This window comes from Berghia stephanieae, chromosome 5 (genome assembly GCF_034508935.2).
Source record: "Berghia stephanieae isolate SIO BIC M18660-M18661 chromosome 5, UCSD_Bste_1.3, whole genome shotgun sequence".
Lineage (NCBI taxonomy): Eukaryota > Metazoa > Mollusca > Gastropoda > Nudibranchia > Aeolidiidae > Berghia > Berghia stephanieae.
The window spans coordinates 79,175,256-79,189,580 of record NC_088364.1 but is presented as its reverse complement, the minus strand read 5'-3'; the positions used below and the strand labels follow the sequence as shown (position 1 = coordinate 79,189,580).

The following is a 14,325-nucleotide window of genomic DNA, read 5'->3' as shown; positions in this document are numbered from 1 at the left end:
GGTACTCTTAACAAATAGACGCCCACTCCCCAGGAGATCTATTGCGCAATCCCTTTCCTTATCTTATTCGCACCCCCCCCCCCCCCCCTATCTATTAAATCTCAGCTGACGAAATGTGCCGGTGACCCCCCCCCCCCCCCACAATAAAAAACAAAAACAAACAAACAAACAAACAAAAACCCGAATAAAACAACAACAAACAGCAACGTAGAAGTGCAACTCACCAGTATATTGGATTGAAAGAAAACTATATTGTATACATCAGATCTCGCCTCTCCTAAATTAGAAAATGTCAAAAAATGACAGCCCCCCCCCCCTCCCCCCCCCCCCCTTCTTTTGGATTGGTCAAAGTGCAACCCCCCCCCCCCCCCTCCTTCTTTGATCAAATTGCGCATCCCCCCCCCCCCCCCCCCCCCCCATTAAAAAAAAAAACAAAAAAAAAAAACAACAACAAAAACATTCCGACCACCTCTCTTCTATTGGAGTTTGGCTAAAGTGCACATTCCCATTCTGTTACTCCCCCCCCCCCCCCCCCCCCCCCCCCCCCCCCCCCCCCCCCCCCCCCCCCCCCCCCCCCCCCCCCCCCTCCTTTTCTATTTGAAACAAGAAATGACAAATAAAAGGGTGAAAATCTTTAAATAATGAGCTATTTATTCGTTTTAAGAATGAAAGAGAATTTTATTATGTCACAGGTGGAATTATACTGGATAGTTAGTTAATCAGGCGATATTTTATGTCCTACAAGGGATTCGAGTCTCCATAAACTTTCCAAAACACACAAATACAAGAGTTACTACTGTGTGATACTTTTACAGTATTTCATCGGCTGTAAAATTATATCATTTATTTTATCCCTTTTGTGTTTTTTCTCTATCTATTCATCTGCAGAAGCTTATTTATAAGATCGATTATACAAAAAAGTGCAATTCATCTATCAAAATGCCACGCTTAGAACCCATTTGCTGGTTAACATTCATTATAATGAAATGCTTATGCAAATATTCATTCGCCCTATATCTGATTTTTTGTTGAAATAATCTGTCAAAAAATATGTGCCATAAATTATTCATATGTGATAGTATCTCCCATTTTTCTTCTCTATCCCGCCATTAATACAGAGTTTTAGTCTCTCTCTCTCTCTCTCTCTCTCTCTCTCTCTCTCTCTCTCTCTCTCTCTCTCTCTCTCTTTTTTTTTTTTTTTTTTTTTTTTTTTTCTCTTCTCTCTCTCTCTCTCTCTCTCTCTCTCTCTCTCTCTCTCTCTCTCTCTCTCTCTCTCTCTCTCTCTCTCTCTCTCTCTCTCTGCAAATCAAGAACAGGAACTCAAATAGTTAAAATATTTGTTGTATTTGGTTCACTGTAAAATATAGCTTTAGTGAACACATATTGCTGGTTTCATGATCGTAGAAAATGACAATCGCTAGCTTTTGAATAGACCAAAGTTAAACAAAGTCAAATTTTAGCGTAAAACCGGTCTTCGAAAAAGACTAGGCTTAAACGTATTCATTGGTCATGAAACTGGGCTCAGTTTCCAATCTTTTTAAAGACTGGTATTTTGAAATCAGTTGCTTAACAATCTCAGTGAAGTTTCAGGAGCAATTTTGCAATTGGACAAATTTAGGTCTAGGTAATTAAGCTGGAAGAAATGGAGGATGTCAAAGAGCGATCTTAACACAATATTACCAATCGTCAAAATCCTTGGTCGTGAAACGCGGTAATTTAAAAATCTTGGACGATATTACAATGTTTTCGGACAGAGACAGCGCTGTTAACGGCCAGGTACTCATTTTACACCTGAGTACGGTGAGAGAATGTGAGTAAAGAGTCTGGCTCGAACCCAGGACCTTCCGATCCGAAAGCGAGTGTCATACCACTAGACCACATAGCCTTCTTCTTCTTCTTCTTCTTCTTCTTCTTCTTCTTCTTCTTCTTCTTCTTCTTCTTCTTCTTCTTCTTCTTCTTCTTCTTCTTCTTCTTCTTCTTCTTCTTCTTCTTCTTCTTCTTCTTCTTCTTCTTCTTCTTCTTCTTCTTTCAGCTTATCCCGCATTTTGCAGGGTTGCCATATGAAATGCCACATCTCCATGCATTTCCTCCTCCTCCAGGCCCTGTTCTTTCATATCGTCTTTTACCCTATCCAACCATCTAGTCTTTGGGCGTCCCGTTTTCCTCTTTCCCGCTAATTGTATATCCGACACTTTCCGTCCCATGTACTCCCTCTCTCGTCTCTTGACATGTCCGAAGCATTTCAATCTATCTTCTCCCATCTTTATTAATACATTCTTCACTTCAGTCAACTTTCAGTGAACCTGAAATTAGAAATCTCGGACTATCAACAATAAAAAGACCAGGGGCGTGGCTATATTGGTTGGTTTGGTGCCTGGCACCGTTCCATGTTTTTTAAATGAATTACAGCATTAAAAAAAAAAACAAAAAAAAAAAAAAATGAGAAATGGTATATTCTGCCTCTTACTTATTTAAGTAAGACTTTTCTTTAATGTTTTATTTTTCTTTCTTTTATTCTAAAAAAAAAATATATATATAGTATGTTTTAAGTCATTTTCTTCTGATTCTGGCACCACATTATACTGCAAGCATGCCACGCCACTGTAAAAGACAAAGCTTGAACGTAATGCATACTCATGAAATCAGGCTTCTGGGATTATTCTTATTCATTTAATCGATACAAACATAAAAAATTACTAGTGATAAGCTTTAAAACTGATATTTTAGAAATGTTGTGAATTTGCATGCCGCATCAATGTTGCTTGCATGAACCAGTACATACTAGCCCTTTGATATTAATGCATGCGAATGCCCTGCCATACCCATAATATGATGATAACAAACACCCCCCCCCCCCCACCCCGCCACCCGCCAAAAAAGACACAAAAAGAAACAACAAACAAATAACAAATAAATAGCAACTCCCCCCCCCCCCCCCCAAAAAAAAAAATACACCCCAAAAATCAACAAAAAACAAACAAAACAAAATGAAACAAGATACAAAAACAAACAAGATTCAAACAAAAACAAAAACAAAACATAATCTGTCATTTTTGAACGACACAATATGTTTGGTTGCAAATCTTGTTTGTGAGACGTGTTAATGAATAATATAGAATACTTTTGTTCAATAACCAAAAATGTATAAAGAGATTTTATATTTCCTTTAAAGGAAGTTTGTTTAAGCATTAATCTTAGAAAATATGCCAAAGCACCAGACATTAGTTCTTTCATGATAATTTTACAATTCCTTTTCTGGGGATCACTAATATCAATTTTTAGTCAACCTGAATTTGAATAAAGAACGTGCAATATAGAATCTTGTCCTTTATGTTTGTGAGTGCTAATACTGTAACTGGTGCATTTGTTTTTACTGAGCATTTTTTGTTTTTGTAGAAAACCTAATCACACTTGGAAAGCTAGTGTAGTTTCAACGTGCGGCTATGTGGTTTTGTGGTATGACACTCGTTTTCGGATCGAAAGGTCCTGGGTTCGAGCCTCGCTCGGCGCATAGTTGAGTCTCATCGTACTCTGATGTAAAATGAGAACATGGCCGTTAACAGCGTTGTCTTTGTCCAAAACAATTGTGATATCACCTAACAGGTGTCATGTCCCTTTCTAAATGATAAGTGTTGCTGTTGACAAGGGACCGCTTGTAAAGCACTTTGAGCACGTTTAGTGGATATTGTGCTATATAAAAAAGCTCAAATTCTTCCAAGAGAATCTGTACAATTATACCTTTACATTTCTTCTAACACAAATCTAGTAAATCGGTTACGTGAGGAGTAATTGATCTTTTAAGCTGGTAAAAAAAAATTTCGTTTCACAGTTAATGTGAATTATAAAATGATAAAATAAAAACGATCACATTAACGTAAATGGATTTTGAACAAATTCATGTTGACATCTAAAAAAAAAAAACTAAAATAAACCCCCCAGACCCAAACAAACAAACAAAAACAAATAAAATTTTATTCTTTGATCAACCACACTATTACATAATCTAAAATGTCTCCAGCGAATTTTGCATGTTTATACTTGCATCGTATTGTATTCCATTTTAACGTTTTTATTCAGTTAGTATTTTCTAGTTGTAGACAGTGAGCTATAGTAAATATGACAAAGTCAGTTGGAAACAGAAATGTGTTCATATGAATGATTTACATTCATCTATTGCAGAGAATCTAGTTTAATAGTTTTAACATAAATGTAGCACGGTGATGTGTGATAAACATGGTGATATCCCATTGTAATTTGTGATGTAGTATGTGCATAGGTACTTATATCTTTATTTGGTATGCATGTAAAAATATGTTTTGACACAAAAAATATCCTAGTATTGCACCCTCTTGATGACACCAGTTTCGGTCCTTGAAATTGTACTGACCTTACATTTTGTATTGCACGAATTTTAATATGTTTGGAACATGTTTGAATACTAATATTAATGTTGGGCTCGTTACCAATTGTCTACTGCTTTCTTTTCTCGAATTTCATAGATTATCCATATTTATGGCATTTTATTCTGCAACACGATTTTAATCTTGCAAATTGATCACATGAGATAATTATTCATTTTCTTCCAGTTCAAGGTAACACGCCTCCGCAACCAGGTGACTATGACACGAGCTTGTTTGTTCCAGAAGATACAACTGTTGGTGAGTAAAACTTGTTTTACCAATTACCTGGTGCGACGTGTACTTATTTGCAGGTCTGCTAACCCAATTTTTTATGGGGCTCATCGTTGTAAATGAAATAATCTCAAACCAACGTAAAATATTGACCACGATAACAATGTCAAATCAAGCCCACGATCGGGTTCGATTATCAGACCTGTAAATGTGTGCAGGTTGGTCTGGTGATATACAGTTACACTAATCTGTCATTTTAAGGTAGCCAAATTGGGTTTGCCTTTTTGTGTTGCTATTAGCCCAGTCTGTACCAATTTTTTTTCTTGTAACAATCCAGGGACTTTGGGTGAGTTTAAGTTCAGAAATGTGATTGGAGCAGGTACTTATGTTAATAATAACACGGAAAAAGTGAGTATCGAAGTGCCAGCAAACATTAGAGGACACAAACTTATAATCAAATTGGACTCAATAGTCTGATGTCACGCCCGCCCAGCAACGAGCAGCTTGGTTCAAAACAAAGAAAATCGGTACCTTTTATTCTTCATGCTGGATATAACTTTTTCATATGTCATGTGATCAGAATAGAATGTATAAAAGTCAAAACATGTTCATATTTATAATGTATTTCTTATTTGGATACCCTTTTATGATCGTCGAAGAAGTATTTCATAAGGGCGTCCGCCATTGTTCCGATAGTTTAGAACCAGATACCAAGTTCGTCATTGCGAGGGAAGTGACGTCACGACTGTTATTATCCTCTTTTGCCATCTGTCACTTTATTTCTTGTTATTAATGGCATCTTTCAGTTGACCATAAAATTGTTTGTAAAGTCTAATGACTAAAGAATATATCATTTGAAACATGTTCATTACACTACAGTGACTACTCTATGCTTTTTGAATATTTTGCTTTCAAATTTTGTTCACTCATATAACTCCTAAATTCAGCATTCATAGTCTAAGATTAGTTTAACGATGATTTACAACTTTCCCGCCACATAGACTTTGGGAAGCCTTATACGTTTGATTTGAGAAAAGTTGTGCGGCTATGTGATACGACACTCGCTTTCGGATCGGAAGGTCCTGGGTTCGAGCCTCGCTCGGCGCATAGTTGAGTCCTTGGAAAAGAGTCTTTACTCACATTCTCTCAGTATACTCAGATGTAAAATGAGTACCAGGCCGTTAACAGCGTTGTCTCTGTCGGAAAAAAATGTATTATCGCCGAACAGGCGTCATGTCTCGTTGTTTATGTGACGTGTTGCTGTTGGTCAGGGACCCTTTGTAAAGCGCTTTGAGCACTTTAGTGGAGATTGCGCTATATAAAAACTCAATTAAAAGCTCAATTAATAGAATTTGCCTTCTTATTTTATTCTGTCAATTGCAATGTTCTATCACCGATAACCTGACATCCATTTTTCCTTTTGTTGCTTGGTACGTATTTTCTGAAACTGAACACAGAGAACTATCTCCTGCGAATAACTTAACTTACCTTACCGGAGTTCCGTCTCCCTACAGAGGTTGAATGTCATGGAACGCCATTCTTCACGCTCAAGACCATTACCGAGCTCTCTATTATCTTTTTGCCAGCTGTTGCCTCAACATTTCCTATCCAGGACTTCCTTGAATAACTTAGTTTATATTTATGGAGTTAAATTTCCTTCAATATCTAGGTACGAATTTTTAAGATAATAAACCAGAGACTATCCCTTGGTGTACATATACAATAAGATTCTTTGAAAGGTCAAAGAAGAATTAGATTTTTAACAAGGCCCTCCAATTTTGAAGCTTATTTTCTTTTCGGTTTTTTTTCTATACTGAGACTAGACAGAAGGCTTCCATCTTTTATATGTTTTTTGGATATTAATTAAACTTAGCTTTATGTATGGATTTTAAAGACTTGGCCACTGTAACTAGTCATTGTTAATTTTTACTTCTATAAACTTTCGTGGTGATGATAATAATAATAATAATAATAATAATGATTATTATTATTATTATTATTATTATTATTATTATTATTATTATTATTATTATTATTATTATTATTATTATTATTATTATTATAAAAATAATAATAATAATAATAATAATAATAATAATAATAATAATAATAATAATAATAATATAATTAAATTTACAGGAACGGTAATTGGTCACATCTCAGCCGTGGACACAGATGGTCAAAAACTTTATTTCAATATCGACCAGTCGGATACCAGAGCCCTTGTAGAATTGAGTGAACCAGAGAAAGTGGTCAATGCTCTAAATACATGGATGGTTAACATCACTCTCAAGGCACCTCTTGATAGAGACTTTGTAGGTCCCTTTAAAATTATTTGAACTCCTTGTCAAACGATGTTTTAATTATAAAAGTACTCTCGTCCATGTTTTAAAGGGTAGCTAACTCAATACCTAACCATGTATTCGCTGCCTTAAGGCGTTTTGTAGCTAACTCAATACCTAACCATGTATTCGCTGCCTTAAGGCGTTTTGTAGCTAACTCAATACCTAACCATGTATTCGCTGCCTTAAGGCGTTTTGTAGCTAACTCAATACCTAACCATGTATTCGCTGCCTTAAGGCGTTTTGTAGCTAACTCAATACCTAACCATGTATTCGCTGCCTTAAGGCGTTTTGTAGCTAACTCAATACCTAACCATGTATTCGCTGCCTTAAGGCGTTTTGTAGCTAACTCAATACCTAACCATGTATTCGCTGCCTTAAGGCGTTTTGTAGCTAACTCAATACCAAAACCATGTATTCGCTGCCTTAAGGCGTTTTGTAGCTAACTCAATACCAAAACCATGTATTCGCTGCCTTAAGGCGTTTTGTAGCTAACTCAATACCAAAACCATGTATTCGCTGCCTTAAGGCGTTTTGTAGCTAACTCAATACCAAAACCATGTATTCGCTGCCTTAAGGCGTTTTGTAGCTAACTCAATACCAAAACCATGTATTCGCTGCCTTAAGGCGTTTTGTAGCTAACTCAATACCAAAACCATGTATTCGCTGCCTTAAGGCGTTTTGTAGCTAACTCAATACCAAAACCATGTATTCGCTGCCTTAAGGCGTTTTTGTTTAAACTAGAGCACTATTGAAAACGTATATTAAGTGGTAAATGATTGTAAAATATTTAGACAAAATTACGAAATTTTAATCTCTTTTTGTATGTTTTAACTCACTCAACCCGAACACCGACTATATCCGTAGTTTACCCGGGTTACTTTTACCCCATGCCTATTTATTACATTTTTCTGAGATAAATTATAGGCGTAGTATCAAAGCTAATGTTTTTGGTTTTGCATGTTAATGATAGTTGAATAAAATTATCTATGTACATGCTCATTTTTAAATACGTTTTTTCCAATTTCGAAAAGTTTCAAAAATCTCTAGGATTGAGTGAGTTAATAAGAAATATAAATGGCGTTTGATTGATTTTTTTTTTTTTTTGATTTATTTTTTTTTTTTGTAAATGAAAAGAGCATTTCTAGACATTTTTCTATATAATTCAATTTTCGGTACCTTCATTTCCTCGAATTGATTCCAGATTGTGGATAGTGTAATGAGTAGTCTAAAATCTACCCGTTACTTAAACCCATCGCTGTTTCTAGTTTTATTGCCATAAAAATGTTTTGTTAAAACGTTTACCTAACTTTTCATGAAACGTTAAAAATCAAATCAATTGTCTACAGTGAATTATGATCAATTTCAAACGTCCTTATTTTCTCCTCAAACAACCAAAGGCTCCAACAGAGAGGAAATTGTATTTTACCATCAGTGATGGATCCAGTTTGGTAAGATTTCTTTTATTTTCTTTCTTTTTTTAACCTCATGGATGAGAGACATCCAATGTTTGTCGTCACTTTGCCAGTTTAGTTTTATCTTCTTCCTATATATACATACACAATAAATATAGGCAAAGGGATATTGACCTATAAAAAAAGGTACTTTAATCCATATATTTGAATAAATAACCATGAATAAAACATAATCGATAAAACATAAAATGAGTATAGTATTGTATATAGAAATTTATAAACAAGTAAATACATAACAAGATAACTAACTAACTAAATAAATAAATATAACTAAATAAATTAAACAGATTTTTAAAAACCTTGGCTTAATAAGACTTAATAACCCTGGTACACTCATAGATAGGGGAATTTAGATAGTAATCAATACTATCCACATAGTCGCTGCCTGTAATTATGGGTCATCGTACGGGCCACAAAAACTCATCATGGTAAGCTTTCTATCATATAAATATCAATAAAATTAATCTTAACCAGTTGACTACGTACTCTGGAAAAACATGAATTTTAAATTTGGCCAGAAAATTCGTCCTTCAAACATCGATTGATTTCAAACGATCAATATTTTAAGGAAGAAGTTTTCTGGCCAAATTTTTAAATACATATTTTTTCAAGAATACGGCCGGTAACTGGTTAAGGAGTTTGATAAGAGCAGTAGATTGTGTTAACATTCTTTTCAATAATAATAATATTGTTGACGAAATAAAATGATGCATTCTGGGAGACACAAATAGACATTAGGCACAACATATTGTTATTTTCACCTAGGAATTTACTTTAATTCTATGATTTTCACCCATATAATAAAATGTGAGAAGTACTAGATAGATGTCACCGGAGAAGTATGAAAAAACACATTATATGTCGGCATTATTGAATGGAATTCATTTATTTTTATCATATGTTTTGGTTTCAGATTCCTACAGATATCACATTATTTATCAAGGACGTCAATGATGTGAAACCACAGTTTATCAACCTCCCCTACGAAGTTACCATTCCAGAGGTATAATATCATTTTCCCCCTTAAAATTTAAGATTTGTGCGGCTATGTGGTCTTGTGATATGACACTCGCTTTCGGATCGGAAGGTCCTGGGTTCGAGCCTCGCTCAGCGCATAGTTTAGTACTTGGAAAAGACTCTTTACTTACATTTTCTCATCGTACTCGGGTGTAAAATGAGCACCTGGTCGTCAACAGCGTTGTCTCTGTCGGAAAAAAAAATAATTTGTAATGTCGCCTAACAGGTGTTATGTCTCGTTCTAGATGTTACGTGTTGTGTTCGTCAGGAACCCTTTGTAAAACGCTTTCAGCACATAAAGTGGATATTGCGCTATATAAAAGATTTAGTTAAGATACACCTCAAGGGGACAAATTTGGGCAATGATGGCGAGGTGCGGGCGGAGGTAACTAGATGGCATTGAAGTTTACTAAGCGTATTCCTCTTCAACGCGATGCAATCGTCGGTGCATCGTCGGCGGCTCTGTGTGGGTGGGAACTGTGGCTATGCTGAAATTTAAAATGATGAACGGAAAGGACATAATGAATTCAATAGTCTGATGTCATGACGTCCGCCCAGCAACGAGCAGCTTGGTTATAAAAAGATAAAATCGGTATCTTTTTATTCTTCATGCTGGCTAGAACTTTTTCACATGTAATAATATGATTAGAATGTATAAAAATCAAAACTTGATCAGATTTATAATGCGTTTCTCCTCTGGATACACTTTTGTGCTCCTCGGAAAAGTATTTCATAAGGGCGTCCGCCATTGTTCCAATAGTTTAGAACCAGTTACTAAGTTACTATGCGTCATTACGAGGGAAGTGACGTCACAACTGTTGAAGTCCATTCCGTATCTATTATAGTTTTGAAAAGGCAAGAGAAGCGTCAAGACTTTTCAGTCTACCTTGTGTGTCGATTATCTTGAAAATTAAAGATATTTCGTAGTCTGTAGATTTCAGCCATGAAATTTGCAATGGAAAAAGGAAAAACCAAGTGCGATTTGTAACGATACCAAAACGATGATAATGCTGACGATGGTGCCCGTAGAAAACCCTGGCGATAATGATGATGATTATGTTGATTATGGTAATGATGATGATGATGATGATGATGATGATGATGATTATAATGTAGATGATAATGATGACGATGATGACGACGATTAAGATAATGAATATTGGAAGTGGTGATAAATGTAAAAATAAGCATTTGTGGTAGTTTTTAAGAATTTGAGAAAAATATATGAATAACGAAGCCTATTTGCATAAATCTATAATACTTCATCCAAAATCTCCTTCATGTGGTTTTTGTATCCCCACCCAGAGCACACCAGCAGGTACTATTGTATACACCAAAGTCGCTACCAAAGATCCAGACAATGGACGAGGTGGAACAGTCTCTTATAGCATGGAGGTACTCATGAAATAGTTCTCTCTCTCTCTCTCTCTCTCTCTCTCTCTCTCTCTCTCTCTCTCTTTCTCTCTCTCTCTCTCTCTCTCTCTCTCTCCATCACTCTCTCTCTCTTTCTCTCCATCACTCCCCCCCTCTCTCTCTCTCTCTCTCTTTCTCTCCATCCCCCCCCCCCCCCTCTCTCTCTCTCTCTCTCTCTCTCTCTCTCTCTCTCTCGCTCTCTCCTCTCCTTTTCTACCCGCCTCTACCGCTTATTTCCATCCTGTCTCTATCGACCATCGTCTTTTCTCACCCTCCATATATCGCTTTATTTATTTTTCTCCCACATCAATTTCCTTTAAAACTCCAAACACAAATAATATCCATTGACTCTCAATGCATACATGTACCCCTAAAACGGGTTTTAAGTACTCTAAACTCACCCTTTTTTTTGTCTTTAGCCACAACATTCATTCATATCATCTTTCTTTTTTGCCGCTACTCCATCTTCTTCAAAGTCAGAGTGACAAAGCCACTCAGCTTAAGATCAAAGTGTATCTCTTCGAATCCAGCCTGGAATATTTCTGGATTTTTGAAAATCAGTTAAAAGCTCATTGTATACAGATCGTACCCTGACAAAACCCTTTTTTTCACTTTGGCCAAAAAGCTTGTACTAATATATATATATATATATATATATATATATATATATATATATATATATATATATATATATATATATATATATATATATATATATATATATATATATATATAATGCAAATTGTCACTCACATTTTTGTGGCCGAGACGATTCGTTTCTGTGTCTTACACGTCTTCAGTCGGCGTAATCCTACACAGAAACGAATCGTCTCGGCCACAGAAAATGTGAGTGACAATTTGCATTCTATATTAGCTCTAACCACCATTATCGAGCACTTTCGTACCTACGAGTACCCACCAACACTCATAAATATATATATATATAATATATATATATATATATATATATATATATATATATATATATATTAGGGGTGCGAGGTGACCGAGTGATTAAGGGCAACGCACTGTGACCAGGAAGTCCCAGATGTGAGCCCCTCTTCAGGCACTTTCTGGGTTTTTTTTTTTTTTTTGTTTTTTTTTACCTTGGGCAAAATGATCAAACCCCAATTTGCTCACTTAGAACAACACGGGTGATTTCTATGGCATTGGACGTTTGGCGGACGGATTATCTATTTTATTATTCCTTCATGGAATGTCAAGGCAGATCGGCCTGGAAGGGCGGTATTTGTTTAAAAATATTATAGGCCCTATCTATCTATTTGAAGATTGCCCCTCAATAATTTGTCAAAAAGTATTAGACCCGAAATTTTAAAAAGTTCCATATTTGAGGCTTTTGACTTGTAAATGTTCATGTTAGTAGGTCGATATTTGAAGTAAACGTTTTTTAAAAAATCAAGGTCAAGAATGGTGGAAAAAAAGTGTTTTGCCAGTTTTTGACAGTTTAGTTTTAAAACAGGACTTTAAAGCGGAATTGACACAGTTTGCATGATCTCATTTATGTTGAATGGAATATTTTTAAAATTTGAAACTTTTTTGGAAGGATGTTTAAAATCTGTCTTTTATGAAACCCAAAGTGAAAACATGGCTGCCAGAAGCTGTGGAATCTAAATAAAATAATGTTCAAATAAAGAAAGAACAAAACACCAAAATATTCTTCATCTAAAAACAAAAACTTTAAAAACGTAGATGACCTTTCCGCTCCCGTCTTGATACAAAGTGATGTATTGATGTTATTTGGAGTTGTTATCCGTGTTTGTTGTTATTTGCTGAAGAATGACCCTGAGCACGAAACATTCGAGGTTTGGTATTTTGTTCTTTTCTTTAAGCTTGTATATTCATTTTTTTTGTTCGTTATTTATGAAGCCCGTAGGATTTAGATAGTTTTACCTAATTGTTTGTCATGACTTTAATGTAATCTCATTTTATCAAACTCACTAAACCTATTCGTAAAAGTAATCTTATTAAAATGTAATATCACAAGCAATAATACGTTTTTTTTCTATTTTGCAACCCTTTTCAGTCTAATGCTCAGGTAAGTGATGCGTTTAAACTTTATAGTAAACATAAGAGTATCTTATCACTTTTACAACTGAATAGAATGAGGGGAAAAGTGATATTTGTTGTATCTTAATGTCAAGAAGTGAAGTGAGCAGGAAAGTGCCAAAAGACAACAGAGAATAAAACTTCACGCGGCGATTGGGCTTGAACCCGCGAGCTTACTGGTACGACAACTCCACCTGGCCGGGGAGATCGTGACTCTACCGTATGAGCTATCCACGTATTCTCTGGCACTTTCCTACTCACTTCATTTCTTGTTGTTATCAACATAAGTGCCTGCTCCACTCACTTTTCTGTATCTTAATGTCATTTTAACTACCTTTATCCTTTGCATGTGATGGTAAATTATTCAATTGACTGTAACATTATCTTGAACGTGTTCTAACATAATGGAACTTATGGAAATGTTATTTATCCCTTTCTGTATATTTTAATTTCATGGTTTGTTTCAGCGCTAACACGAACTTTACTTTTCTTATCTGGACGTCATATCATTTGTGCGGCTATGCAGTCTAGTGGTATGATACTCGCTTTCAGATCGGAAGGTCCTGGGTTCGAGCCTAGCTCGGTGCATAGTTGAGTCCTTGGAAAAGGCTCTTTACTAACATTCTCTCACCCTACTCAGGTGTAAAATGAGTACCTGGCCGTTAACAGCGTTGTCTCTGTCCGAAAAAAAAATGCAATATCGCCTAACAGGCAAATGTCTTGTTCTACATATTACGTGTTGCTGTTGGTCAGGTACCCCTTGTAAAACGCTCTGAGCATGTTTAGTAGATACTGCGCTATATAAAAGCTCATTTTTTAAAGATCGTTTATAATTGCCTCTTCAAAATATGCTGATGTCTTACAATTGCTTACAATCTTTCAGGGCGCGGATGCTGAATATCTTACAACATTTGAGATCAACCAGTACAATGGAAATATCACATTGAAAAGACCGCTGAATTATGAAAAGCATAGTTATTATCAATTTTTCCTAAAAACAGAGGTATGTAATCAGGGTTTTTTTTCCTCTATATATAATTTCATCTAGACCAGACCTGCCTCTATAGAGAGCGCTCGCTTCACACGCAAATGGACCGAGATCAATCCCAGATGCAGTCGAGATTTTTTCTGACCCCACAGCAATGATTGGGTAGCTGGGTCTGTTAGATCTGGTGGAAAGTACTTTGCAATAGACCAACGACCTATCCAGAGGATAGCAAACAATTGCATTTTGTCCTTTTCACGCTATAGAAACCGGGATAGATTCTGACTCTATGGGCCTCATGGCCCTGAAGGACTACACTATTATTATTATTATTATTATTATTATTATTATTATTATTATTATTATTATTATTATTATTATTATTATTATTATTA

The 14,325-nt window shown here is 35.6% G+C and overlaps 1 protein-coding gene across 1 annotated transcript in view; it reads left to right on the top strand.

Moving 5' to 3' along the window:
• The window catches only part of LOC144974024 (cadherin-87A-like), a 154,295-nt gene that overhangs the window by 72,540 nt on the left and 67,430 nt on the right, over positions 1 to 14,325 (top strand). The window contains exons 4-10 of the mRNA XM_078916914.1: positions 4,587 to 4,658; positions 6,771 to 6,946; positions 8,374 to 8,424; positions 9,362 to 9,451; positions 10,771 to 10,860; positions 12,923 to 12,934; positions 13,829 to 13,948. Of these exons, the coding sequence (XP_078773040.1) occupies positions 4,587 to 4,658; positions 6,771 to 6,946; positions 8,374 to 8,424; positions 9,362 to 9,451; positions 10,771 to 10,860; positions 12,923 to 12,934; positions 13,829 to 13,948 (611 nt within the window). The remainder of the gene's footprint in view (positions 1 to 4,586; positions 4,659 to 6,770; positions 6,947 to 8,373; positions 8,425 to 9,361; positions 9,452 to 10,770; positions 10,861 to 12,922; positions 12,935 to 13,828; positions 13,949 to 14,325) is intronic.